Source organism: Meles meles, chromosome 17, assembly GCF_922984935.1.
Source record: "Meles meles chromosome 17, mMelMel3.1 paternal haplotype, whole genome shotgun sequence".
NCBI lineage: Eukaryota > Metazoa > Chordata > Mammalia > Carnivora > Mustelidae > Meles > Meles meles.
This window is the reverse complement of record NC_060082.1, coordinates 5,425,989-5,449,203: the sequence shown is the minus strand read 5'-3', so window position 1 is coordinate 5,449,203 and position 23,215 is coordinate 5,425,989. Positions and strand designations below refer to the sequence as shown.

The 23,215-nt window shown below is 57.0% G+C and overlaps 2 protein-coding genes across 5 annotated transcripts; both read left to right on the top strand.

Annotated features, from left to right (window-relative positions):
- The first annotated feature begins 1,027 nt into the window (after positions 1 to 1,027).
- ARHGAP30 (Rho GTPase activating protein 30) lies at positions 1,028 to 17,227 on the top strand. 3 transcript variants are annotated; one of them, XM_045982743.1, is made up of 12 exons: positions 1,028 to 1,431; positions 6,528 to 6,630; positions 8,553 to 8,697; positions 9,632 to 9,714; positions 9,833 to 9,940; positions 10,503 to 10,630; positions 11,331 to 11,502; positions 11,581 to 11,684; positions 11,763 to 11,840; positions 12,412 to 12,801; positions 13,622 to 13,887; positions 13,979 to 17,227. In XM_045982743.1, the coding sequence occupies exons 1-12, from the start codon at positions 1,335 to 1,337 to the stop codon at positions 15,602 to 15,604; spliced, it is 3,300 nt and encodes a 1,099-aa protein (XP_045838699.1). In that variant the 5' UTR covers positions 1,028 to 1,334; the 3' UTR covers positions 15,605 to 17,227. The 3 variants fall into 3 exon arrangements, with proteins under 3 accessions (XP_045838699.1, XP_045838700.1, XP_045838701.1); XM_045982744.1 differs by having other exon boundaries at positions 6,464 to 6,630; positions 8,557 to 8,697; XM_045982745.1 differs by having other exon boundaries at positions 1,405 to 1,431; positions 8,557 to 8,697.
- A 915-nt stretch (positions 17,228 to 18,142) lies between these two features.
- On the top strand, positions 18,143 to 23,192 carry USF1 (upstream transcription factor 1). Of its 2 annotated transcripts, XM_045982746.1 has the most exons (11): positions 18,143 to 18,187; positions 19,260 to 19,351; positions 19,953 to 20,002; positions 20,162 to 20,277; positions 20,625 to 20,726; positions 20,954 to 21,149; positions 21,383 to 21,470; positions 21,606 to 21,664; positions 21,781 to 21,875; positions 22,121 to 22,249; positions 22,425 to 23,192. In XM_045982746.1, exons 2-11 carry the CDS (start codon positions 19,344 to 19,346, stop codon positions 22,512 to 22,514), a joined length of 933 nt encoding a protein of 310 aa, XP_045838702.1. In that variant the 5' UTR covers positions 18,143 to 18,187; positions 19,260 to 19,343; the 3' UTR covers positions 22,515 to 23,192. The 2 variants fall into 2 exon arrangements, with proteins under 2 accessions (XP_045838702.1, XP_045838703.1); XM_045982747.1 differs by lacking the exons at positions 18,143 to 18,187; positions 19,260 to 19,351 and having other exon boundaries at positions 19,952 to 20,002; positions 20,162 to 20,246.
- The last annotated feature ends 23 nt before the right edge of the window (positions 23,193 to 23,215 follow it).

Here is a 23,215-nt window from a genome sequence, read left to right as displayed (position 1 = left end):
AGGAGCCTCGGGGTCACTCACCTGGGGCTCTTCCCACGGTTTCTGCTGGTCTGGACTGGGGTTGGATACTGTGGATTGTCACCTGGCCCGCCTGAATACGCTCAGCCAGAACACCTAGGTTTTGTGCCCAAACCCTGCTTGGCCTGAAATCCTCTGGACCAACAGAGAGACGCCATCCCCTGCTCCCCGGCCAGCCCAGGAATTTGAATGCGGAGCCCACAGATCTGGGGTCCTAGTCTGTACATGTTGTGTAAATATGTGCATATTTGTACATAAAATGAGATTCTGTTTTTAAATAAACAGACAAAAGCTGTTGTGCCTGGTTCGTCTCTCATCCCGGGCTATGTGAGCCCTGAACCACTCAGCACCCTTCAGCACCAGCCTTTCCGGGCCCCACGTAGGGGAGGGGCTGGGACGGTAGTGGCTGGGAGGCAAAGGGGACAGAGACGCCCTGGGCCACCTCAGAGTTCCCGGGTAGGCGGACGGATTGAAAAGCCCCTTCCTGCACAGCCAGCGCCCCCGGGGGCAGCGCTGTCACTCCTGGGTCGTGTTGGAGTCTCCCCAAAACAGGCCTGGGAGGCGGGCAAGAGATTCCACTCTTTACAGACAAAGAGGCTGACATTTAGGTGAGTTCACAGAAAGAGCTGGAAGTTCACCCTCTTCGCGGTCACACGTGTGGACACTGAGGCTCAGCAAGGTAACGTGTCTTGGCTGAGGTCACGGGCCCGTCTGGGGCTGAGCCTGGGCATCCTCCCTCCCTTTGCAGGGGACCGGGCCACCTGGCTCTTGGGCCAGCCTCTGGGCTTTGCCCCGACCCCCCAAATTCTGGTCTCTAAGGGTGTCGGTCACCTGCCTACGCCCCAGGCGCCGCCACCCTACCCCAGGGCTCTGACGTCACGTGGCCTTGACCAATGAGCGAAGTCCCAGTGATGGGTTGAGGATGTGAATGTCAGCTGCCTCCCCCACCCCAGGCCCTGTGGTTGCAAAGATGCTCTAACAGGAAGCGGGTTGGGGGAGCTGTACAGCTTCCTGCTCCCCCAGGGCTGAGCAGGGCCAGAGGGGCGAGTGCCAGCCTGGGCCACGAGACCCAGCTTCTTCAGGGTCCTGGCAGCTTCCTCTTCCACGGCTACTTCCGTGTAGCCGGGGGCCCCAGAGGCAGAGGCAGGAGCCGCTGCCTGTTGCCCAGGCCACCCTCCACCCTCCCCAGTTTGGAGCCCTGCCCCCTGGGGCCGGGCCAAGCCCAGAGGCCGGCTTAGGATCCCATGGGGGACTGGTAGGGCAAAGGTCTTGGGGGGGCAGAGGGGGCTGGGCCAGGGCCCTGAGGGGCTCCAGCCATGAAGTCGCGGCAGAAGGGAAAGAAGAAGGGCAGCTCGAAGGAGAGGGTGTTCGGGTGTGACTTGCAGGAGCAGCTGCAGCGTTCGGGCCAGGAGGGTAAGGAGGCGGCTCAGGGCAGCTGTGTGCTGGGGGGGCCCGGAGCGAGGGGCAGGGGCAGCACCCAGGTGCTCGGGGCAGTGGGGCGGGGTCGGCACCCAGAAGCCTGAGGAGCAGGTGCTGCAGGAAACGTGGCTGAGCCTGAGCGGAGAAGGCCGGGGAGCCCCCTTGTGTGACTACCTGGGGATGGGGAGGCTGGGGGGCGGGGAGAGGATGGAGACATGAGAAACAGAGAGAAGCAGGCAAAAGAGAGGGACAGAGCAGGGGGCTGGGGCGACGACGGGTCAGCAGAGGGGTGATGGAAAGGCCAACGGAGGATCCTTGGGACTGAATGGAAGGAGCCAGGAGCAGGGCTCTTAGGAGAGTCCCAGGGTGGCGCTGGGGAGGACGGGGGTTTCCTGGTCGGAGGAGAGTGCCCAGGAATGCGGTCGAGGGGCTCCAGCGCTCGGACCCTCGTGCAGCCTTCCTGGGCTGCCGGTGAGGGCGTGGGCTGGGTCCTCCCACAGTCTCCATGACCCTCCCTGGGCACAGGAGGGACAGGTTCAAAGCAGAGGGCGAGGGGAGAAGCTGCCAAAATGGGGGGACGCAAGTAGGATAAGAGAGATGCCTGGAGGCTGATTGGAGGGTAGGGGTACGGGGTGCAAAGGAGTGGGTGTGGGGCTGTCTTTGGGGCCTGTCTACTGTCTCCCTGGGTTCCCTAGAGGGGCTCGGAAGCCAGCAGGAGCAGGGGCAGCCCTGGGCTCAATCTGGCATGGAGCAGCCCCTCATTAACGTGGCTGGATTTGATTTGAAGTTGACCGCTGGGATCCTGACTGCCCAGTCCAGCTTGTTTTTGGCACTTGGAGCTCCTCCCAGAGCAGTGCACGTTCCCCCCCCCCCCCATCCCACCCCACCCCACCCCACCCCAATCTGTCATTTCCTCTTTGTCCTCCTCTCTGCTGCTCTGGGCTGTGGCTCCTGTTGGGGAGGGAAGGTGATGGTGGTTCTTAGCTCATTTCCTGCCCTTAGCCCCGCCCCCTTGTCCCCAAACACCTCCTTCCCCTTTTCTCCTCCCTCAGAGGCCCCCATCCCCACAGGCCCAGTTAAGGGAAACCCCAGGCCCCAGAGCAGAACGTTACACAGCTTCAGCCGTGGAGGCCCTGCTCTGCCTTTCTCTTCCCCTCCTGCAGAGCCCGGCTCATGGACTCCTCTCGAAAACCAGGACTCTTGGCCAAGGGCCACAGGATTCAATGGGGCTGACGTTCTTCCAGTTTTCTGCAAACTTTCAGTTTGGTCTCCTCATCCCTGTGCTGCACTGCCCTGTGGCCCCTGGCAGCCCAGTGTCGAAACTCACCATCCCCTCCGGCCTCTGTCTGCATTCCCGGGCCGGTGAGGGGCCTGTTCTCTGGAAGGCTTAGACGTCTGGTCCTAGAGAATTCTGGAGGAGGAGAGAAGCCCATCGTGCCCCTCCTCAGAACCTTACCTGAGCTCAAGGCTGGCAGGATGTCCAGCGCCCTGTGCAATAGGGACAGCCTCTCCCCATGCCTCTTCCCCTGGCACAGACAGGCGGGAAGTGAAAGGACAGAGCAAGCTCGGCTGTGGCTGTTCCCTTTAACCCAAGACTCCGCACAAAATCAAGGCCACAGTTGTGAAGATCTGTGTTCCTGCTTGATTTACCCTCCCTGACTAGCTTAATTTTCCCCATGCGCCTCTGCTTGGTCTCAGCGCCCTCTCCCTGCTCCTGGCCCTAGGAAGGTGGATCACTTCCTTCTCCAAGCCCTACCTGTTCCGAGTTCTTCCTTTTCCTAAATTTTCTCTCTTGGCTGCCTTGTTCAGGTTTCGGATTCTGCCAGTCTCTAAATTCCGGGCCCTTTTCCCGGGCCGCATTCCCTGATGTCTCCATTCCTTGACTGTATCGCCTCAGCCCTGTCTCTTCCTTTCATCTCCCGTCTCTCCCCTCATCCTTGACCCTTTCCTCTGTGGCTCTGATTCCTTAGGCTCTTGAATATCTTCTTTTTCTTTAGAAACTTAGGCCTTTTTTTGTTTAGAGAAGTGGGGGGAGGGGCAGAAGGAGAGGGAGAGAGAGAGACCATTAAGAGGCTCCACTCCCAGCACAGAGCCAGACACCAGGCTCCATCTCAGGACCCTGAGATCAAGACTTGTGCCAAAGGCAGGAGATGCTTAGCCTACTGAGCCACACAGGTGCCCCTTTAAGGGTCTTTTCAGGAGATCCAAAATCCACGGAGAAGGGCACGAGGGGGGAAGATCTGGCTTGGCTGTGGTCCTGGGAAGAGAGCCCAGGCTTTAGGTGACAGTAGGCTATGTGTCAACAGAGCGACGCGGTGGCCGAAAGAGCTGGGTGCCATTAGGAGTATGAGCATCAAGCAGCAGCCAAGGGAGAAAGGTCCACCCCATTTTTGCATTCAGGGTTGGGGACCTGAGGGTAGGGCAACACTGGCAAATGGGCCCAGGTCCCGGAAGAAGGGATGGGGAGTGAACTATAGCGCTGGGACTGAGGACAGGAGAAAGGAACAGGGCACAGAATTTAACAAAGCCCTCACTCTTGGGCTGCCCCAGTGCCTGGGTGCCTTTTTTCTTCTTCTTTCTTTCTTTCTTTCTTTCTCTCTCTCTCTTTCTTTCTTTCTCTCTCTCTTCCTTTCTTTCCTTCCTTTTCTTTCTTTCCTTTCTAAGTTTATTTATTTATTTTAGTAATTTTTTAAAAAGACTTTATTTATTTATTTGACAGACAGAGATCACAAGTAGGCAGAGAGGCAGGCAGAGACGAGAGGGAAGCAGGCTCCCTGCTGAGCAGAGAGGCCGATGTGGGGCTCGATCCCAGGACCCTGGGATCATGACCTGAGCTGAAGGCAGAGGCTTAACCCACTGAGCCACCCAGGTGCCCCTATGTTAGTAATTTTTTTAAAAAGGTTTTATTTATTTATTTGACAGAGAGAGACACAGCGAGAGAGGGAGCACAAGCAGGGGGAGGGGAAGAGGGAGAAGCAGGCTTCCCGCAGAGCAGGGAATCCAATGTGGGGCTCCATCCCAGGACCCTGAGATCATGACCTGAGCTGAAGGCAGACGCTTAATGACTGAGCCACCCAGGTGCCACTATTTTAGTAATCTTTGCGTCCAGTATGGGGCTTGAACTCACAACTCTGAGATGAAGAGTTGTGGTCTTCTTACTGAGCCAGCTGGGCACCCCTGGGCAGCTCTTTCTCAAGGATGCTCTCACTCCCAAGGTTGTGTGTGTGCGGAGTTGCCACCGCACAGCCCTAGGACTGGGTGTCTCCTTGAATTCTCCACCCTTGTGCCTTCCTTGTCTCACCCAAGTTCCTGGCTCTAGGGTGCAGGAGGACAAAGGGTGTGGACACCGGCTCATACAAGGAGGGTTTACAATCGAGGCTGATGGGTTCATGGATTACTTTCTTCATTCTCTATTTCCATCTTACTTAATTACTCAATTCCTCTTGGGCTGGAAGTGTGGGGGTTAGCAAGCGCTTGGGATTCAGCTACGTCACAGGGAGGTACACAAAACTGTGGCAAAGTTGTGATCCAAATCCCAAAATGTTATGAAAGGGTAGAAGCAAATGACTGAAGGAATTGGGTTGAAGGAGAAACAAGAGGAGGAGGTGAGATCGGTGCCCGGAAACGCACATCACGTGATGCTACATGGTGTCTGGATACGGCTCTGAACTTCCTAGTGATTCAAGTCAAGAGATAAACATCGTCAGGAGTAAGACTCAGAAAACCCAGCAGGGAAAAAAAAAAATAGATGGCTGAGGAGCAACAGCTCTGACATTGACACCTGGGAGGGTTTTCTCTGGTTTTCCCATTCTCTGGATGGGAGGGGTTGTCGGAGGCATGACTCTCAGATTGGGACGGCAGCGGGGTCTGGTTGGTGAAGGGTTTAAACATACTGTGCTGAGTTTATACTTCATTCTAGACCCGTGAAGCGAGCAATGAAGACGGGGGTGAAGCAAGGATTTCAGGCAGGGAAGGCTTCAGAAGGAGAAACTTGTGGCCTTGTGAAGATGGGATCTCACCCCCGGGTTAGAGGGTTTCCTGCGTCTGAGACACCATGTCAGAAAACGAGACATCAGATTGGTTACTCAGAGAGGGACCCCCCCCCCCAAAAAGGTCACAATTAGATCTTGTCCTTAAGGAGCTTACAGTCTAGTAACAGCAGAGGGGGCCCAGGTCGGGAGAGAGAATACAACTTTTCTTTTTTTTTTTAATATTTTATTTATTTGACAGACAGAGATCACAAGTAGGCAGAGAGGCAGGCAGAGAGAGAGGGGAAGCAGGCTCCCTGCTGAGCAGAGAGCCTGACGTGGGACTCGATCCCAGGACCCTGAGATCATGACCTGAGCCAAAGGCAGCGGCTTAACCCACTGAGCCACCCAGGCACCCCAAGAATACAACTTTTTGCACGCTTGGATTTGGATGCTGGCCCTAGCTGGGTGGTACTGGACACTTGTTACTTCTTTGACCCTCAATTTTCTTATCTGGAAAATGGGGACCAGAATATCTAAGGCACAGTGCTTGGCACACAGGTGTTTCTCTCCTGAACCGGCCTGTCCCAATTTTGTGTACCTTCCTGTGACAGACGTGGTGCGCACGCGCTTGCTGCTGAGACACGGAGCCTCGCGATAGTCCCTGTCATGGTCAGGACAACGAACGTTCCTTCATCTTACACACAGAGTGTTTAATAAGTGTACTTTCGAGACCTGTCCTGTCACTCTGAGTGCCCTTCCAACCACACGGCTGCCTCTTGGAAAATTCTGGAAACCAAGTAGTAATTCTAGAACAACAAATTTCAGTTCCATGAAGGCAGAGCTTTCTAATGGGAATGGGGAGCCTGGAGAGCCAGGCTCTCCTCCCCTCCCTTGGGGGGATTTAGGCAGAGGCTCTAGACCCTGCGGGCAGAGAGGTCTCAGAGAGCTGCACAGGCGAGAGCTGACGCCCTCTAAGAATCCTTCCGACAAGTTTTTATCCATGAGCTCTGCTTCCAGGCTGCTCGAACCCCTTCCCTTATGTTTCTGTCTCTCAGGTCCCCTGTGGTGTCTGACCTCCCAGACCTGATTTCTCTCTCTCTGCTCTGTCCGTGTCCCTAGTGCCGCAGGTGCTGAAGAGCTGTGCGGAGTTTGTGGAGGAGTACGGAGTGGTGGACGGCATCTACCGCCTCTCGGGGGTGTCTTCCAACATCCAGAAGCTCCGGTGAGTCAGGCGATGAGGGGAGAGCTCTGTGGGCCGGGAGGCCAGGGAGCCAGAGGGGCGAGGGGAGCGGGTAGAAGGAAACATGGGTGCTGGGTGCTGTCTAAGGGAGGAGCTCTGGACTCCTCAGGAAAGGCTGCAACCATGCACCCCATTTCCCCCAGGCTGGCATGCACGTGTCTACACAGACACATGCGTCTCCACGCCCCCGTACAACCACCCAGCTTAAACATTTGAGGATATAATTCAGGTACCATAAAACTCACTCTTTAAAATTGGTCAATTTAGTGATTGTTTTTACTACACTGACAAGGTCGTGCCGCCATCACCACTATCGAATTCCAGAACCTTTCCTCAACCCCAAAAGAAACACTCAAAAGCAGTCACTCCATGTTTCTCCTTTCCCTCAGCCTCTTGAAACCACAAGTCTGTTTTCTATCTCTATGCATGTGTCTTTTCTGCACGTTTCAGGTAAACGGAATTGTGTAATTGGAAACTTGTGTGCCTGGCTTTTTCCTTCGCTTTAGGGTTTGTGCAGACTGTCTCAGATGTTGGCCTTCATCTCTTTGTGTGACGGAATCATATTTCGTTTGTCCGTCCATCGGCTGATGAATATTTGGGTGGTTCCCACCTCTTGGCTCTTCTGCTGTAGCGAACGGATGACTTATTTCATATCTTCTTTGGAGAACTTCCTATTCAAACCCCTGGCTCGTTTTTATTTATTTATTTGCTCACTTACTTATTTTTTAAAAGATCTTATTTATTTACTTGACAGAGAGAGACACAGCGAGAGAGGGAACACAAACAGGGGAGGTGGGAGAGGGGGAAGCAGCCTTCCCGCTGAGAAAGGAGCCCCATGTGGGACTCAATCCCAGGACCCTGGGATCATGACCTGAGCCAAAGGCAGACGCTTAATGACTGAGCCACCCCAGCGTCGCACCTGGCTCATTTTAAAATTGGGTTATTTGTTTCCTTTCAGTTGTAACAATTCTTTATAAATTCTGGGTATTTTTAAAAAAGGATTTTGTTCATTTATCAGAGAGAGAAAGAGTGAGCAAGAGAGAGAGAGTGGAAGCCGCGGGGTGGGGCAGAGGGAGAGGGAGAAGCAGATCCCCGCGGAGCAGGGAGCCTGACAAGGGGCTCCGTCCCAGGATCCTGGGATCATGACCTGAGCCGAAGGCAGATGCTTAACGACTGAGCCACCCAGGTGCCCCTATATATTCCGCATATTAAACACTTATCAAATCTCTGATTTTCTTCCATCCTGTGGGTTGTCTTTGCTTTCTTGGCCGTGTCCTCTGACACACAGCAGTTTGTCATTTGGTGTTCAATGTATCTGCTTTATCTTTGGCTGCTCATGCTTTTGGTGTCTTATCTAAGAAACTGTTGCCTCTTCCAAGGTCGTGAAGATTTACGCTCAATGTTTCCTTCGGAGAGTTACACGCCTCCATCTTTACACGTACCCAGAAACACATGTACATTCATCTCCCCGCTCTTCTTGAGTCCTACGTACCCCAACCCTGCTACGCAACACCCACAGTTCCATCCCTGACACGTCTCCCTGTTCACACACAGCCCGCGTTCCTAGTCCCCGCCCCCCCGCCCCCCCCCACCCCCCCACCCCCCCACCCCCCCACCCCCCCACCCCCCCCCACCCCCCCACCCCCCCCACCCCCCCCCGCCCCCCCACCCCCCCCGCCCCCCCACCCCCCCCGCCCCCCCACCCCCCCCGCCCCCCCCGCCCCCCCACCCCCCCCCGCCCCCCCACCCCCCCCCGTGTGCTATCCGTCTACACCCGCTGCCGCACCTACACACTCGCCCTGCAGCCTCCTTCCAGGGCCCATGCACGGGGCCGCTGTGCCGGCGCCCACCTCCCCCACCTCCTCCCAGCCCCCACCACTCCTGACCACGCTCCACCTCCCCAGGCAGGAGTTTGAGGCAGAGCGGAAGCCAGACCTGCGCAAAGATGTTTACCTGCAAGACATTCACTGCGTCTCGTCCCTGTGCAAGGCCTATTTCAGAGAGCTGCCCGACCCCCTGCTCACTTACCGCCTCTACGACAAGTTCGCGGTGAGTTGAGAGGCGAGGCATGTTGGGACCCAAGGCGGATGGGCAACCGCTGGGGAGGCTTTGACCACCCGAGTGCGTCCAGTGGCACACGGGGTCCTGTGATGCTCGATGACCGAGACCACATGAGAACGGAGAGGCCCCTCCCTGCAAATTCCCTGCACGGGTTTGGGGGGGCAGGGAGGGCTGCTACCTATGCCCTCCCGTCCCTCTTCCCTTGGCCCTTCCTCCATCAGCCTGCAGATCACGCCCAGCGCCGGGGTGGGACTCGGGGAAGGCAGAACCCAGGCCGAGAGCAGAGGGCCCTTGGAAATCCCCTAGACCAGAGCCTCCTTACGTTTGAGAGAATGAGAGCCCTTCTCAGAATCAACCCTTTTTCAGGCCTGCCCCTCCAGGAGCAGATTAGATTGTATGTCGAACGTCTTTTTGAGTAAGAAGACACGTGACAGAAATGCTCTCTTGAATTCAGTAACATTTTAAAAATAAGTTGCTTTTTTACCGAACAGAATAGCATTTAGAAACCCAGAACAGCAGCCCGCCCCATTCAGCCCGCACGGGCTAGCATGGGTGGGTGCTTGCCTTCCTGGGCACCTTGGAATAACCCCATAGCCCGGGAGCACCCACAGGGAGGGGCCACTCAGGGGATCCTGAACTGGAGCCTTCTGATGAGGGTGCTGAGGCAGACTGGCAGGGAGGTGCTCGAGGTCACCAAGCTATTGAGTGGCATAGCCAAGACCCAGCTGCAGGCCTCGTGGGCCCCAAATTCTGAGCTCCGCCTGGTATGTCAGTGTCCTCCGAAGGATCTGGGGTGGTGGTGGGTGGGGGGTGAGGCATGGCACGGCATTGTGTGCGGGAGTCCGGCTCAGCGCTCCCAGGAGTAGGCAGGGGCCGTGCTGGCTCCAAGCCTCGCGTTTCTTGAACCCTTGCTCCCAATCAGGACGCCGTGGGAGTGCAGCTGGAGCCTGAGCGCTTGGTCAAGATCCTAGAAGTGCTTCGAGAACTCCCTGCCCCCAACTATAGGTGCGTGTGGATCCCCCGCTCCCAGAGTCCCAACCATCCCCATACAGCCCTTGTCTCATTGGCCTCCCGACCTCCATCCCTCCGTCTGACCCCTGGCCCTGATGCCTCCTTTCTGCAGGACCCTGGAGTTCCTCATGCGACATCTGGTGCACATGGCCTCATTCAGTGCTCAGACCAACATGCACGCCCGCAACCTGGCCATCGTGTGGGCCCCCAACCTGCTGAGGTGGGCACCGTGGCGGGTGGGATCCGGGCCGAGCCCCCAGAGGCGACTCCAGGAATGGGCGTGGCTGTGCGGGGGGGGGGGGCACAGGAGAGGGCTGCGGGGGTCTCTCCCATCCCAGGGAGAAACAGGAGGTTTCCGAAGTACATCGAGTGGGATGGGGTTCACCCACTGGACATAAGGCCTTTGTGTCTTCTTACACTGTATCGCTGAGCTCGGGGATCGGAACAGGAAGCGTCCTTGCGGAATGTTTGTTGAGCAAACATGTTACAGTCTCCCGGAGAACTGGCCTGCGTATCTCTGCGTGCCAGGCCGACTCTGAGAAGTCCTGAGAGTCATTATAACAGGGCACTCCTGTGTGCAAAAGACGTAGAGATTAATTCTGAGGGGGTGTCCGAGAAGGCTTCCTGAAGGGAGCGGCACTGAGACTTGAATCAGGCATGTGGTTGAAGAGGTGGGGAGGAGGTGAAGGGCACGCAGGGGAGAAGGTGCAGGCTGTTTTCAGGGAGAATTCCGATGGGGAAGTGTGGCGGGACTGCAGGGGAGTAACTCCACATCGCCACAGGTCCAAGGACATAGAGGCCTCGGGCTTCAACGGGACAGCGGCCTTCATGGAGGTGCGTGTGCAGTCCATCGTGGTCGAGTTCATCCTCACGCACGTGGACCGGCTCTTCGGGGGCGCCGCGCTCTCTGGTCAGTGTGCCACCCACCACGCCACGACACTGGGGAGTCATGTCAGGGTGACAGAGGGCCTTAGAGGTCACCTAGTTCAGTCTCCATGTTCTGCCCGTGAGAGAACTGAGTCGCAGAGGGACGTTGTTTACGGTCCCGTGGAGAAGATGCTGGGGAGAGGATGGCGTGGTCGGTACCTGAGCAGCCCCCTCCTGCCGAGCCTGACCTTCTAAGCACCATCTGGGTTCTCCGGGCTACTGACTGATCGTTCCCACCCCTAACCCACAGGGTTAATGTCCTGGGATCTCCTGCCCCTTGTTCCTGAGGATTCCCCCCCACCTTTTTTTTTAAATTTGTTCACTTGAGAGAGAGAGAGACAGAGAGAGAGAGAGAGCACAAGCAGGGGGAGAGGCAGAAGCAGGCTCCCCACTGAGCGGAGAGCCCGATGTGGGACTCAATCCCAGAACATGGAGATCATGACCCAAGCCGAAAGCAGATGCTGAACCGACTGAGCCATCAAGGTGCCCCCCTCCCCCTCCAACCCTCCCGCTGAGGATTCCCTCTAGCAGAGCTAGACATGGGGCATCTGCCTCCAAAGGCTTCCGAGTATATCCCCAACCAGCTAGTTAGTTGGTGAGTGGGAGGGGGCCGTGAGGAGCTGGACACCTGAAGCCCTCTCTCACCTCTGTTCTTGGCCGGCCAATTCCTCTTCCTTTCCTAGGTGGGGAGATGGAGAGTGCGCGGCGATCACTTCCAGGGGCCCGGGCATCAGGCAGTCCCGACGACCTCATGCCCAGGTCCCTGCCCTGCCACTTGCCTAGCACCCTGCAGGCTGGTGATGGACCCCCACAGATGCGGCCCTACCACACTATCATTGAGTTTGCAGAGCACAAGTAAGGCCTCCTTCCTGGGCCCCCCTCCCCTGCACTGACCACCAGGCCCAACCCTAATGTTCTCTCTATTCCCTCCAGGAGAAAGGGATCTTTGAAGGTCAGGAAGTGGAGATCTATCTTCAATTTGGGTCGCTCTGGCCATGAGACCAAACGTAAACTCCCCCGGGGGGCTGAGGACAGAGGTGAGTCTGGAGAGAGGTAGGGGGAGCTCTGCTGAAGGCACACGAGGCCTTGGCTCTACAAACATCCGTGTCTTGCAGAGGACAAATCTGATAAGGGGACTCTGCGGCCAGCCAAGAGCATGGACTCACTGAGTGCTGCAGCTGGGGCCAGCGATGGTGAGTCTAGGTGTGCCCTTGTGGTGTGTGTAGTGTGTGTGTGTATATACGTACAGGCGTAGGCAGGTGAACACCCATGTGCAAGCCTGTCTGAGAATGTGTCGGTCAAGAAATAATAGTATTATGGATGAGCCCATTGTGTGTGCCTCCTGTGTGCTTGTGTGTCTGTACACGTGGCCATATGTGCTCACTATTTGCAAAACTACATAATGAGCTCCTGCCACGCACCAGTCAGAGTCCCAGATGCTAGGGTTAGTAGTGAGTTTATCATCTGATCAGTGGGTGTGTGCCTCTGAGTGTACAGAGAGGTCCAGGGTGGTGTGTGTTTGTGGGGAGGGGCACTGATGGCCAGTGAGTGCATCTTCAGGGAGGGAAGGGGGCTCCTGAGTAAATGTAGGCCCTGAGCTGACTGTGGAACATTCGCAGGAGTGGCCCAGGGAAGCGGGGTCAGGTGCCTTCCAACTGTCCTGGCTCTCAGGCCTGAGAAAGCAGGGGCCATTCTTCAGAGCCTTCTCGAGGTGTCTGGGCCACACGCGACTGAGGTTACTGCTCTCTTCTCTCTCCTCCACAGAGCCAGAGGTGCTGGTGGGACCTAGCAGTCCCCGGCCAAGCCCACTGCTGCCGGATAGCTTGGAGAACGATTCTGCAGAGGCAGCAGAAGGTGAACAGGAGCCTGAGGCAGAGGCCCTGGGCGGCACAAATTCTGAGCCAGGCACGCCACGAGCGGGGCGGTCAGCAGTCCGTGCCGGGGGCTGTAGCCGTGCAGAGCGCTGTGTTGGGGTGCACATCTCAGACCCCTACAACGTCAACCTCCCACTACACATCACCTCCATCCTCAACGTGCCCCCAAATATCATCTCTAACGTCTCCTTGGCCAGACTCACCCGTGGCCTTGAGTGCCCCGCCCTACAGCCCCGGCCAAGCCCTGCCTCTGGCCCTGGGCCTGGCCCTGGAACCCCAGGTGAGGATTCAGGGCTCCCCCAGGACTGGGAGGGGCTAGAACCCTAAGCTGAAGCTCTGGTGCCAAGGATCTGTCCTGGGGATGGCAGAGGCCTCGGGCCCCGGGCTTTGGATGGTCACCTTCAGCTGCCTTCCTGGATGCCGGGTTGGAGGGATCCGGTAATATCATCAGGTTCTGTGGTTCATGGAGAGGGGATCTCTGGCACCCTTCAGGTCACTGATATACCCAAGAAGGGGAGTCTGTGTCAGATATATACAGTAGGGATTACTAAGTACAAGGTGGGGATATATAATAGATGTTATAATAATAATGGTATTAACACTAATAGCTAACATTTACTGGAGGCTTACTATGTGCTGGGTGCCGTGATTAGGACTTTGCAAGCATCGGCTTATTTCATTCTCTCCTAATCTTGTGACACAGTTATTGTTGCTTGCAGTGGGACAGGGGCCCTCGGTTAGGCTATTTGTTGTTCATTCCAGTTGGAGGTGGCAGAGCTGGGATCCTGGACAAATCTGAGTCTTATCTTCTTCATATTTAAAATAAGGATAAATACACTACATTGTAGAGCTGTTTTGTGGGGGGAAAAGTAGATACAGCGTTGTGAAAGGTACAGTGTGGTGCCTGGCACCTGGTAGGAGCTCACCAGGGCAGCTATAAGCCGGGAGTCAGAGATACTGATCTGAGAGGGTCAGCCACAGGGAGGACCTAAGCTGGGAGGGTTGGGCCTGTAGGGCAGTCATGTTAGGAAGATCTGCATTGGAAAGGGTCGAGGCTGGTCTTGACCTTTGTGTTCCTGACACTTCCTTTCTTCCAACAGATGAGAAGTTGGAGGCAAGTTCAGCCACAGGTCCCCTGGCTGACAGTGGCCCAGAGGACATGGCCCCTGCCCTGGAGGACTGCCTGTCCCAGGAGGTGCAGGATTCCTTCTCCTTCCTAGAGGACTCAAGCAGCTCAGAGCCTGAGTGGGTAGGGGTGGAGGACGGGGAGGTGGCCCAGGCAGGAGCAGCAGGAGCAGCCTTCTCCCCTGGGGAGGACGACCCTGGGATGGGCTACTTGGAGGAGCTCCTGCGAGTTGGGCCTCAGGTAAGGAGGAGCCGTGCTGGGTTTGAGGGTGGTGAGGAAGCCAGAGGGTGGACAGGGCCACCTGGTCCTGAGCCCAGTGCTATGTCTACAGGTGGAGGAGTTCTCCGTGGAGCCACCCCTAGATGACCTGTCCCTGGATGAGGCGCAGTTTGTCTTGGCCCCTAGCTGCTGTTCCCCGGACTCTGCTGCCCCCAGGCCCGAAGGAGAAGAGGAAAGTGGGGAGGAAGTCTTCCTGAGTGCCTATGATGACCTAAGTCCCCTTCTGATGCCCAAACACCCAACCTGGGAGGGTCCAGGAAGTCTGGAGGAAGAGACAACAGAGTGTGGGAGACAGGGGGCTCCAGGGCAGGCTGAGGGAGAAGATGCATGCTGCAAAGTAGGGGAGACCAAGGAGGCTGAGCCTGAGAACACATGCGCCATCAGGGAGGAGGCTGAGGGGAGTCCGGAGAGTGAGGTGGAGGATGGAGAGGCAGGTGAGGAAGGAGGGAAGGCTGGGGAAAGCCAAGAGATGATGGTCAGTTTGAGAGAAGGGAGTGGGAAAGAGACAGAGGCCAAGGGAGAGGAGTCTAAAGGGCAGCAGGAGGATGAGAGTATGATGGAAGCTCAGGATGTGGAGGGAACAGAAGGAGAGCAGGGCAAAGACAAGGAGATGGAAAGAAAGACTGAGAGAGAGGAAGAGGCTGAGGAAGGTCAGGAAGGCCAGGTACGAGCCAGAAGCGACCCAGAGTGTGGAGTCCAGGAAAACCAAATTGCTGAGGAGAGCTGGGAAGTTGTACACAAACAAGACGCAGAAGGCGGCAGAGAGGATGAGATTAAAGGGCAGGAGGGGCAGGAGGACCAAGAGGCAAGAGAAGACCGAGGAGATGGTGAAGATGGCAGAAGCCCAGAAGCAGCAGCTGGAGGAGGAGGAGGAGAGGTCAGCATGGACAGGGAGAGTGGGGATGGAGAGCCTGAAAGAGACCAGAGGGCTGGAGGTGACCATTTGGGAAAGGATTCCCCTCCTGAAGAGTCACACGTAGAGTCCCTGGAGGTTGACAGTGCCAAAGGGGGCAATTCCCAGTCCTCTGAGGCAATCCCACAGCCAACCCAGCTAGAGGAGATGGAGCCCGAGGGGCAACCCAGTCCAGAGGGCTGCAATCTGTGCCCCTGTCCTCTTGGCTCACCTAGCGGTGTGGGCATGCGCCTGGCTTCCTCCCTGGTTCAGGTCCAACAGGTCCGCTCTGTGCCTGTGGTGCCCCCCAAACCACAATTTGCCAAGATGCCTAGTGCAATGTGTAGCAAGATCCATGTGGCACCTGCAAACCCATGCCCAAGGCCTGGTCGGCTCGATGGGACTCCTGGGGAAAGGGCTTGGGGGTCCAGAGCCTCCCGTTCCTCTTGGAGGAATGGAGGCAGTCTTTCTTTTGATGCTGCTGTGGCCCTGGCCCGGGACCGCCAGAGGACTGAGGCTCAGGGAGTTCGGCGGACCCAGACCTGTACTGGGGGTGGAGACTATAGCCTCCTCCCCAGAACCTCCCCCTGTAGTATGATCCCTGCCTATTCTCGGCCACTTAGCTGCCTGGAGCTCCCACCCGAAGACACAGAAGGGTCTGGACACCGGAGTCGGCATAGTCTGCCCCCCAGGGAACACCAACCCCCTGACCCTCTTCTGTCCCCCCAGCGCCGATCATATGCATTTGAAACACAGGCTAACCCTGGGAGAGGTGAGGAACTGTGAGTAGGACCATAGCACTGGGCAAAGAGGGCAGTAGGTTGTCTCCAATCTCAAGGATCCCAGACTAGCTGTCTCTTCTGCAGCCTGAGCAGCTGCAGTACCCAACACCGTAGGCTTTGACCCTCCAGCTTCTCTTCTTGACTGTGGGAAGCATTGCCTCAGCTGGTTTACCTGAGTTTGTCTCAGACACAAAGCACTTATCCTTTAGAATATTCCCAAGAAAGTCACCAAAATCCTGTTACCAGGGAGTGGGGCCTTGGTCAAAGGAAACAAAGAGTAGGCGGAATACTTGAGGTTTCTCAACCTGAAGAATGAAGAGGGAACTCAGCAAAGTGCCTGCCCTCCTCTGAGGCTGTGCACTTCCCTTCACAGAAGCCCAGGGTGGAGGAGGGGAGGAAAGGGCCACGTCAGAGCCTGTCACACATAAACACTTCTGAACTGCCCATCCTGACTCTGCTCAGGCCCTCCTAGATCTAGATTAGGAGGACCATGTCAAGGAGCTCGTTGAAGGCCTCGGACCTCAAAAGCCGGACTGGCCCCCTTTCCAGCATCCCTACCGTCTGCCTCCAGTCCCCTTTAGGAAGAGAGGTCTTGTACGGATCTCCCTGGCTTCTCATTTTTCCTTCGGAATAACTTCCTCCTATTTCAGGCAAGGGGAATGGCACAACTCAGGCCATGGGACTGCTTCTCCAGACAGGCTGGAGCTGCAGATTCTGTTCTAGTTAGAAGCAATGTGTCAGAATAAAAGTTGTACTTTTATAAGGAAACAGTGTGGAGTCTCATTATGCTTAATAGAATCTTAGGTGATAGGGATCGCATTTTCACGTTTGGCAAAACGTTCTTTCGCAGTTGTTTGGGTGCTCTTCCTCTGTCGTTGTCATGGAGACCTGTGGCTGGAAACTAGAGCTAGGTTCATGGTGGCCAGGAAACGAGGAAGAGAAACTTGTATTTACATAATGCTCGTTCTCCATCGGTACAGGCTGGGTATTCTACAAGCAAAGCATCTATGCCCTTGATTTTAGTTACTCCACGTAACAATTCCGCAAGGTTGGTACTGGGATCTCCATTTTCCGGATAGGAGACCTGTACAGTGAGGTCAGTTAGGGAGGCTGATTAAGTCCAAGGCTTGCCAGAGATCTCAGCGGTAAGAAGTGAGAGCGGCAGGTTTGGGATCCGAGTGCGTCTGGCTCCAGAGGCCAAACTCTTCTCATCACAGCACACTCCGGATCCATTACGGGTAAGTCTCAACCGAGAAAGCTGGGAATCAAGGTCCTTCTCACAGCAGCTGAAAGCCTCGCAAAAACTGGAAGCTCTGGGGCTCTTCGGGTAGTAACTGCTGCCGCTAGTACAAAAGAGCGTAGGCAGAACCGTCCCCCTCTCCAGTGGACACCGAAACAGTGTCCTGATCCAAGATGGCCTCCCACGTAGCCCTTGTTAAAGATGGCGCCTCCATCCCTCGATCGGAGCCAGCCTCGCTCCCTTCTACCACTAAGAACGTCTTGTTCAGCAGGAAGAGGGTAGCACACATTAGTCGTCTTTCTTTCTTGCCGAGGGCGATGAAGTCTTCAATGTTACTCTCCGGGGATCCCAGGAAGTTCCTTCTTCTCCGCCCCGGCGACATCCCCACCCACCGGCATCTTTCCGCCTCATCAGGCGGCAAGGACCGGAAGTGGGGCGGCTCAGAGGCTGAGGAGGCTGGGCGGGTCCAGAGAGATACTTCCGCCCCTCACCAACATGGCCGCAGGCCGGGAGTGCGCATGAGCAGCTGTCCATGGAGAGCTCTCCAAGGCCTGGAGAGGCAGAGCACGGTCAGGGGAGATTCCGCGGCCTCGGCGGCCTCGGCCGGTGAGTTCTTGCCCGGACGCCAGTCGGGGGTCCGGAGGCTGGGTGGGCCGGTGGGCAGGGCAGCCTTGATTCCGCCGCCGTTTCCAGGCGGCGGACCTCCCGGGGAGGAAGCCTTTGTTTTGAGGGAGGGGGCCGTGCCCGCTCCTCGCTCGCCCGCCCCCCTTTTGTGGGCCGAGCGCTCTCCCCGCCCCCGAGCGCGCGTCCCCGCCCTCCTGCGCTGCCAGCCGCGGGCCGGGACCGCGGGCCCGCCGAGCCTCGCGCCCGTTCCTGGCCGCCGAGCGCAGCGCGGGGTCGCGGGGCGAGCGCGGCGGCCGCCCGGGCTCCCGGGCTCGCGGGCTCGCGGGCTCGCGCCTGCCGGCCGCGGGGCCTGCGGGGCGACGCCGCCCGCGCGGGCAAGGTCGGGGCGCCGGGCTTCTTCGGGACTCGGTGACTTTCCCCTTTGTGTCCAGACTTCGCGGGGGCTCTCGCTGGGCGCTCCCGGCCCGAGCGCGCACGCCACAACTTCCCGGCCGCGTTTCCGCGTCGCACCCCCTAACGCTCGGGAAATGCTTCCGGATGTCCGACTAAGATTTGAATAAGCGGCCTGACCCGGTTGCTGGGCGTCCTCCGAGGCCGCCCCTGGCTGACAGCTGTGGGCGATAGAGACGCCTCCGGCGCCCGGCCGTCTCTTCCCTCGCCGCCTCCCGCAGGCAGCGCAGAGGCCTGGGGGGCCGCTTCCTCCGGCGGTTGGAGGATGGACAGGTAGGTGGTACCGCGACGCTGGCGCGGCTCCCCCTTAGGGACTGGGATCCGCTGGCAGCCTTACTTCCTCGCACGCTTTCACTTTCAGTTCTTTTTCTTTCCTTGTTTTGTTTTGTTGTTGTTGTTGTTTTCTGGGTTTTGGTTTTCTGTTTGTTTTGGTCAACACTTTCCTTCGATCTGGACTTCCCAGGGCCCATCGGTTGAAGATTTTTCCTTAGATAGGAAAGGTGTCGGGGACCTTCTGGGTGGAGACTACACCAAAATCTTACGTTCGTGGGGGGATAAAAATACAGGGTAGCTGTATTTTTCTGGAGGCACCTGTCTCGGTTCATTGTTTTTCCTGCCCTCTTGGCTGGGTGTCAGGGTCCTAAGGCGGGCACCGTGCAAATGAGTTCCTTTTCCATTGTCTCTCCTTCCAAACCTTGAACCTGGAGTTTTTTCCCTTCTTGCTGAGGTTCAGCTGACTTGGAGTTGTCATGGCAACATTTTAGCAACTGTGTTGTTCTAGGGGAAGGCTTGGTGAAGAAAATAGAAGGGGCTTGCAAATGACACACTTGGACTTCAGGGTGTCTAACAAATGACATAAATCCAGACACTCCAAAGCAGGAGCCCAAGGGGCCAAGTAGAATGAGGCCCAAGGGGCCAACTATGTTCTTTATGGTTCAGGGAGGTTTCCCCTTCCTAGGTGTGAGAACAGAAATTTTGGGGTGCTTTATGTGGCTCAGAAGCTGGAAGAAGCCCCAGCGGCCAGTGGCCCTGGTTTTTGATAGTGGTGGTCTAAACATGGCGTATCGTGGTAACTTTAGTCATGGTCCATCCAGAAATACGTTGTTCCTCCGTCTTTAAGTATAAAGACCATGACTTGAAGCGATAACGAGGCTGAGAAACACTCTAGGGTTGCTTTTTCAACCACCATAGCCCACTTCTCAGCATCAGAGTGGAGGAAACCGACTGTGCTCTGGAGATAGATTGCATTGTGTTCTTGGCTGAGTCTTCCTGGAGCCTAGCTTCTTGAAACAGAGACTCTGTGCAGTTTCCTGGACTCAGCTGCAAACTCCCTGATTTCTGCCAGGACTTAGCACTCAGGCCTGTGAAGCAGGTGATTCGAAGACTTCAAAGAAGGACCGGCTCCTCGGATGTGCCGCCTCACAGAGAGATGAAGGGGTGAGTGGAGAAGAGGTGGGCGGGAGACGGGAGGCCCGGGAGGAGGCAGAATGGCTGAGCGCTGGTTCTGGAGTCGGCCAGACCTAGATCCTGATCTCAGCCCCGTCGCTGACCAGCTGCGTGGCCTGGTGTCTCATCCACAGAATGCGAGTAGTGCTGCTTGCCCCACGGTGCTGTTCTGAGTACTGAATAATAACGCGTGTTAAGTGCTTAGCTCAGTGCTGTGCCTGCAGTAACACTCAGTAAATACCAGCTGTTGTTATTCTTTTTTTTTTAAAGATTTTATTTATTTATTTGACAGATAGAGATCACAAGTAGGCAGAGAGGCAGGCAGAGAGAGAGAGAGAGAGAGGAGGAAGCAGGCTCCCTGCCAAGCAGAGAGCCCGATGCGGGGCTCGATCCCAGGACCCTGGGATCATGACCTGAGCGAAAGGCAGAGGCTTTAACCCACTGAGCCACCCAGGCGCCCCAGCTGTTGTTATTCTAACCTAACCCAGCGTCTGTTGGGAATGCCACTGAGTCTGGAAGCCGAATGTTACTGGGTCAGTGAACTTATTCTTCCCTTCTTCCCTCCTTCTTTCGTTTGTCCCGTCACAAACAGGCAGCAGAAAACAGCTGAAGCGGAAGAGGGGACGGTGCAGATTCAGGAGGGTGAGTGGTCGAAGCAGACGTGAGCCCAGGAGCCCAGCTTGGCCTCTCCCCATCCCCCATGGGCGCATCTGCCATGCACCCTGGTCCTCCCGAGTGACGTGCAGGTGGGAAGAGGGAGAAAGGCAATAAGTTGCAGCCTTCTTTGCTCGTCTAACTCAGGTGCAGTGGCAACTGGGGAGGACCCCACCAGCGTGGCCATTGCCAGCATCCAGTCAGCTGCCACCTTCCCTGACCCCAACGTCAAGTACGTCTTCCGAACTGAGAATGGGGGCCAGGTAAGGGAGGGGGCCAGCTGCCTGCAGGTGTTACGGGGGGTGGGGGTTGAGGGAGGTAATGAGCCTGTGGGGTTGGGGGGACCTGGCTTGGAGGAGGCGGTGACCACGGAGACGCCTGCGGGGTGGGGGGGCGGGGCTGGGAGGAGGAGGTTTGGAGTCGAAGTCCGAGTGGGGTGGAGGCTTGGCCAAAACCTCGGGGGACGGAAGGGGGAATGGCTGAAGCTTTGTCCCTGAAGCGCTCTTATTTCGGGGCTCTCTCCGAGAGAAGCTTTATACAAGAGGCCTGGGGTCCCCAGCACTGACTCCTGTATTCTCTCTCCCCACTTTCCCGTTCCCCCTGCTTCTAGGTGATGTACAGGGTGATCCAGGTGTCTGAGGGGCAGCTGGATGGCCAGACTGAGGGGACTGGCGCCATCAGCGGCTATCCTGCCGCTCAGTCCATGACCCAGGTACGGGGCCCTGGGCTGGAGCTCCGAGGGGTTAGGTGAAGCCAAACCTGTGAGATCGGGGTGGGGCTGGAGGTGGCGAGGCATCTGGGGCTGCCTTGTCCCAAGGCACCAGGTTTTCCCTTTCTGGATGTTTCTCCCTCCTTCCCCCCAGGGATAGAAGCTTCAGGGTAGCCCAGTGGGAAGCACCTGGCCGTCACTGAACTCCGTTCTGTTGTTCCCCTCCCCAGGCGGTGATCCAGGGTGCATTCACCAGCGATGATGCTGTTGACACAGAGGGGACAGCCGCCGAGACGCACTATACTTATTTCCCCAGCACTGCAGTGGGGGATGGGGCAGGGGGCACCACATCAGGGAGTACAGCAGCTGTTGTTACTACCCAAGGCTCGGAGGCCCTGCTGGGGCAGGCGACCCCTCCCGGCACCGGTGAGCTATGGGGGGGGGTGCCGACCGGAGGGGCTAGAATCAGGGGTGAGCCTTTCCTGGGACCCCTTAATGCTCACCGAGACTTGGACAGGCAGTGAGTCTGGGGCTGCCCTTCCAGCAGGAGGAAGGATCCCTCCAGAGGAGGATCCTAGGATCCTAGGGACGTTGGCCTCAGAGCTTGATGCGGTTCCTAAGTCCCACGTCCTGACACAGCCTACCCTCCACCTTCACAGGCCAATTCTTTGTGATGATGTCACCCCAAGAAGTGCTGCAAGGAGGAAGCCAGCGCTCCATTGCCCCCAGGACTCACCCTTATTCCCCGTGAGTAGCCCCCGCTCCTTCCCCACTGCCGTGGTGGTCTCGATCCCTACCAACTCCTGTCTCATTCCTGACCCCAACCTCTAATCTTAGTTTTTGTCCTTCCCTTACTCTGGCCACCCTGGGGTTTGTCATCAGGAAGTCAGAAGCTCCCAGGACAACTCGGGATGAGAAACGCAGGGCTCAGCACAATGAAGGTGGGTGCTAGTTGGTGGGGTTGGGACAGCCATGGTGTCTGAGCAGGAGAGCTCAGGTAGCTCGACGGGGCCTGTGGTGAGTTCTGAGTCACCTTGTCCTCCCTTTTGCCCCCCAGTTGAACGCCGCCGCCGAGACAAGATTAACAACTGGATTGTGCAGCTGTCCAAGATCATCCCAGACTGCTCCATGGAGAGCACCAAGTCTGGCCAGGTCATGGAAGGACCCTGGTAGTGGGCAGGATGCCTGACTTCTGTCTCCTGGTGTGGTTTCCAGACATGGTAGAGGGGGCACACGGCAGGAATTCCTGCTGACCTTTCTCCAAGGTTCCTGTATCCTTGTGAAACGTTCTACCACTGTCCTTAGGGGAAAACGAGGTCCAGAGTATGAGTGTGCCACGGGAAGGCGAACCAGGTAGCCCCTATTTTAGTCCTCATTTTGCTTGCCTTTTCTTGCAGAGTAAAGGTGGAATTCTGTCCAAAGCCTGTGATTACATCCAGGAGCTTCGACAGAGTAACCATCGGTTGTCGGAAGAACTGCAGGGGCTTGACCAGCTGCAGCTGGACAACGATGTGCTTCGACAGCAGGTCAGACCCCTCCCCGAGTCCATGGCCAGCCAGCTGCTGTGGGACACCTGCCTCTGGTGTCCATAGAGAGGCCTTCATCTTTTTCCCGTCACTAGCGGGGGTCTGAATCTGGTCGGGGATGTGGCTGGGCCAGTTTTTCTCCTCACTCTCTCTGTGGTCCCCTTTTCCACGTCAGGTGGAAGATCTGAAAAACAAGAACCTGCTGCTCCGAGCTCAGCTGCGGCACCACGGAGTCGAGGTTGTCATCAAGAATGACAGCAATTAACTCTGGGGACTTGGGGGGTTTGGGTCCCGCCACCCCTTTCCGAGAACTGCACCTAGCCCAGGAGCAACAGGCTAACCCCGTGCCCCTTTCCTTCACTGCCCGCTTCTGGTGGGGGCTCCGGGGGAGTTGAGACGGCATGGCTTTGTACCCAGGCCCCAAGACAGAGCTGCCTGCTCCGGTGTGAAACACACGTGGGGGCGCACTGACAGCCTGGCCCCGCCTGCCACACAGCCCCCCATCCCGCCCCCGGGGCCCTTGTGCTCCCGCAGATGCATGTGCTGTCCCCGCGCTGGATACCGGACACACACGACGTGGGGGCTCGCCCTGTGCCTGCTGACAGTGCCGGCAGAGGGTCTCTGCCCACAAGCGATGCTCCGGCTTGCCCCAGGACTCGGGCGCTTCCCCTTCTCCCGGAGCTCAGCTGTGCACTCGAGGACTCCGGGGATCAGGCTTTACCCAGAAGTGGGGAACAGGCTGCTTAGCAGCGGCTGCTGCCCCAGGAAGAGAAGGTCGGCCGGCAAGCAGCCGAGGCCTCTGCAGAAGTCTCCAGAGCCAGGGAGAACAACAGACAGGGGCCCGCGTGGGGCCTTCCCCTCGTGGGAATGGATTTTCCTTTCCTTTTTCTTTCTTTCTTTCTTCTTTTTTTTTTTAAAGATAAAACGTCCAGAGCCACTGTCATCCCTGGTTTTCGTCCTTTTGTG

Bases quoted from the DNA above. Each gene is read 5' to 3' on its own strand.
- ARHGAP30 (XM_045982743.1), top strand. From the start codon at position 1,335: ATGAAGTCGCGGCAGAAGGGAAAGAAGAAGGGCAGCTCGAAGGAGAGG. The intron at 9,715-9,832 runs GTGCGTGTGGAT...TCCTTTCTGCAG, and splicing joins CTCCCTGCCCCCAACTATAG to GACCCTGGAGTTCCTCATGC. The intron at 11,503-11,580 runs GTAAGGCCTCCT...TATTCCCTCCAG, and splicing joins ATTGAGTTTGCAGAGCACAA to GAGAAAGGGATCTTTGAAGG.
- USF1 (XM_045982746.1), top strand. The intron at 21,665-21,780 runs GTGGGTGCTAGT...TTTGCCCCCCAG, and splicing joins CAGGGCTCAGCACAATGAAG to TTGAACGCCGCCGCCGAGAC. The intron at 22,250-22,424 runs GTCAGACCCCTC...TTTCCACGTCAG, and splicing joins ACGATGTGCTTCGACAGCAG to GTGGAAGATCTGAAAAACAA.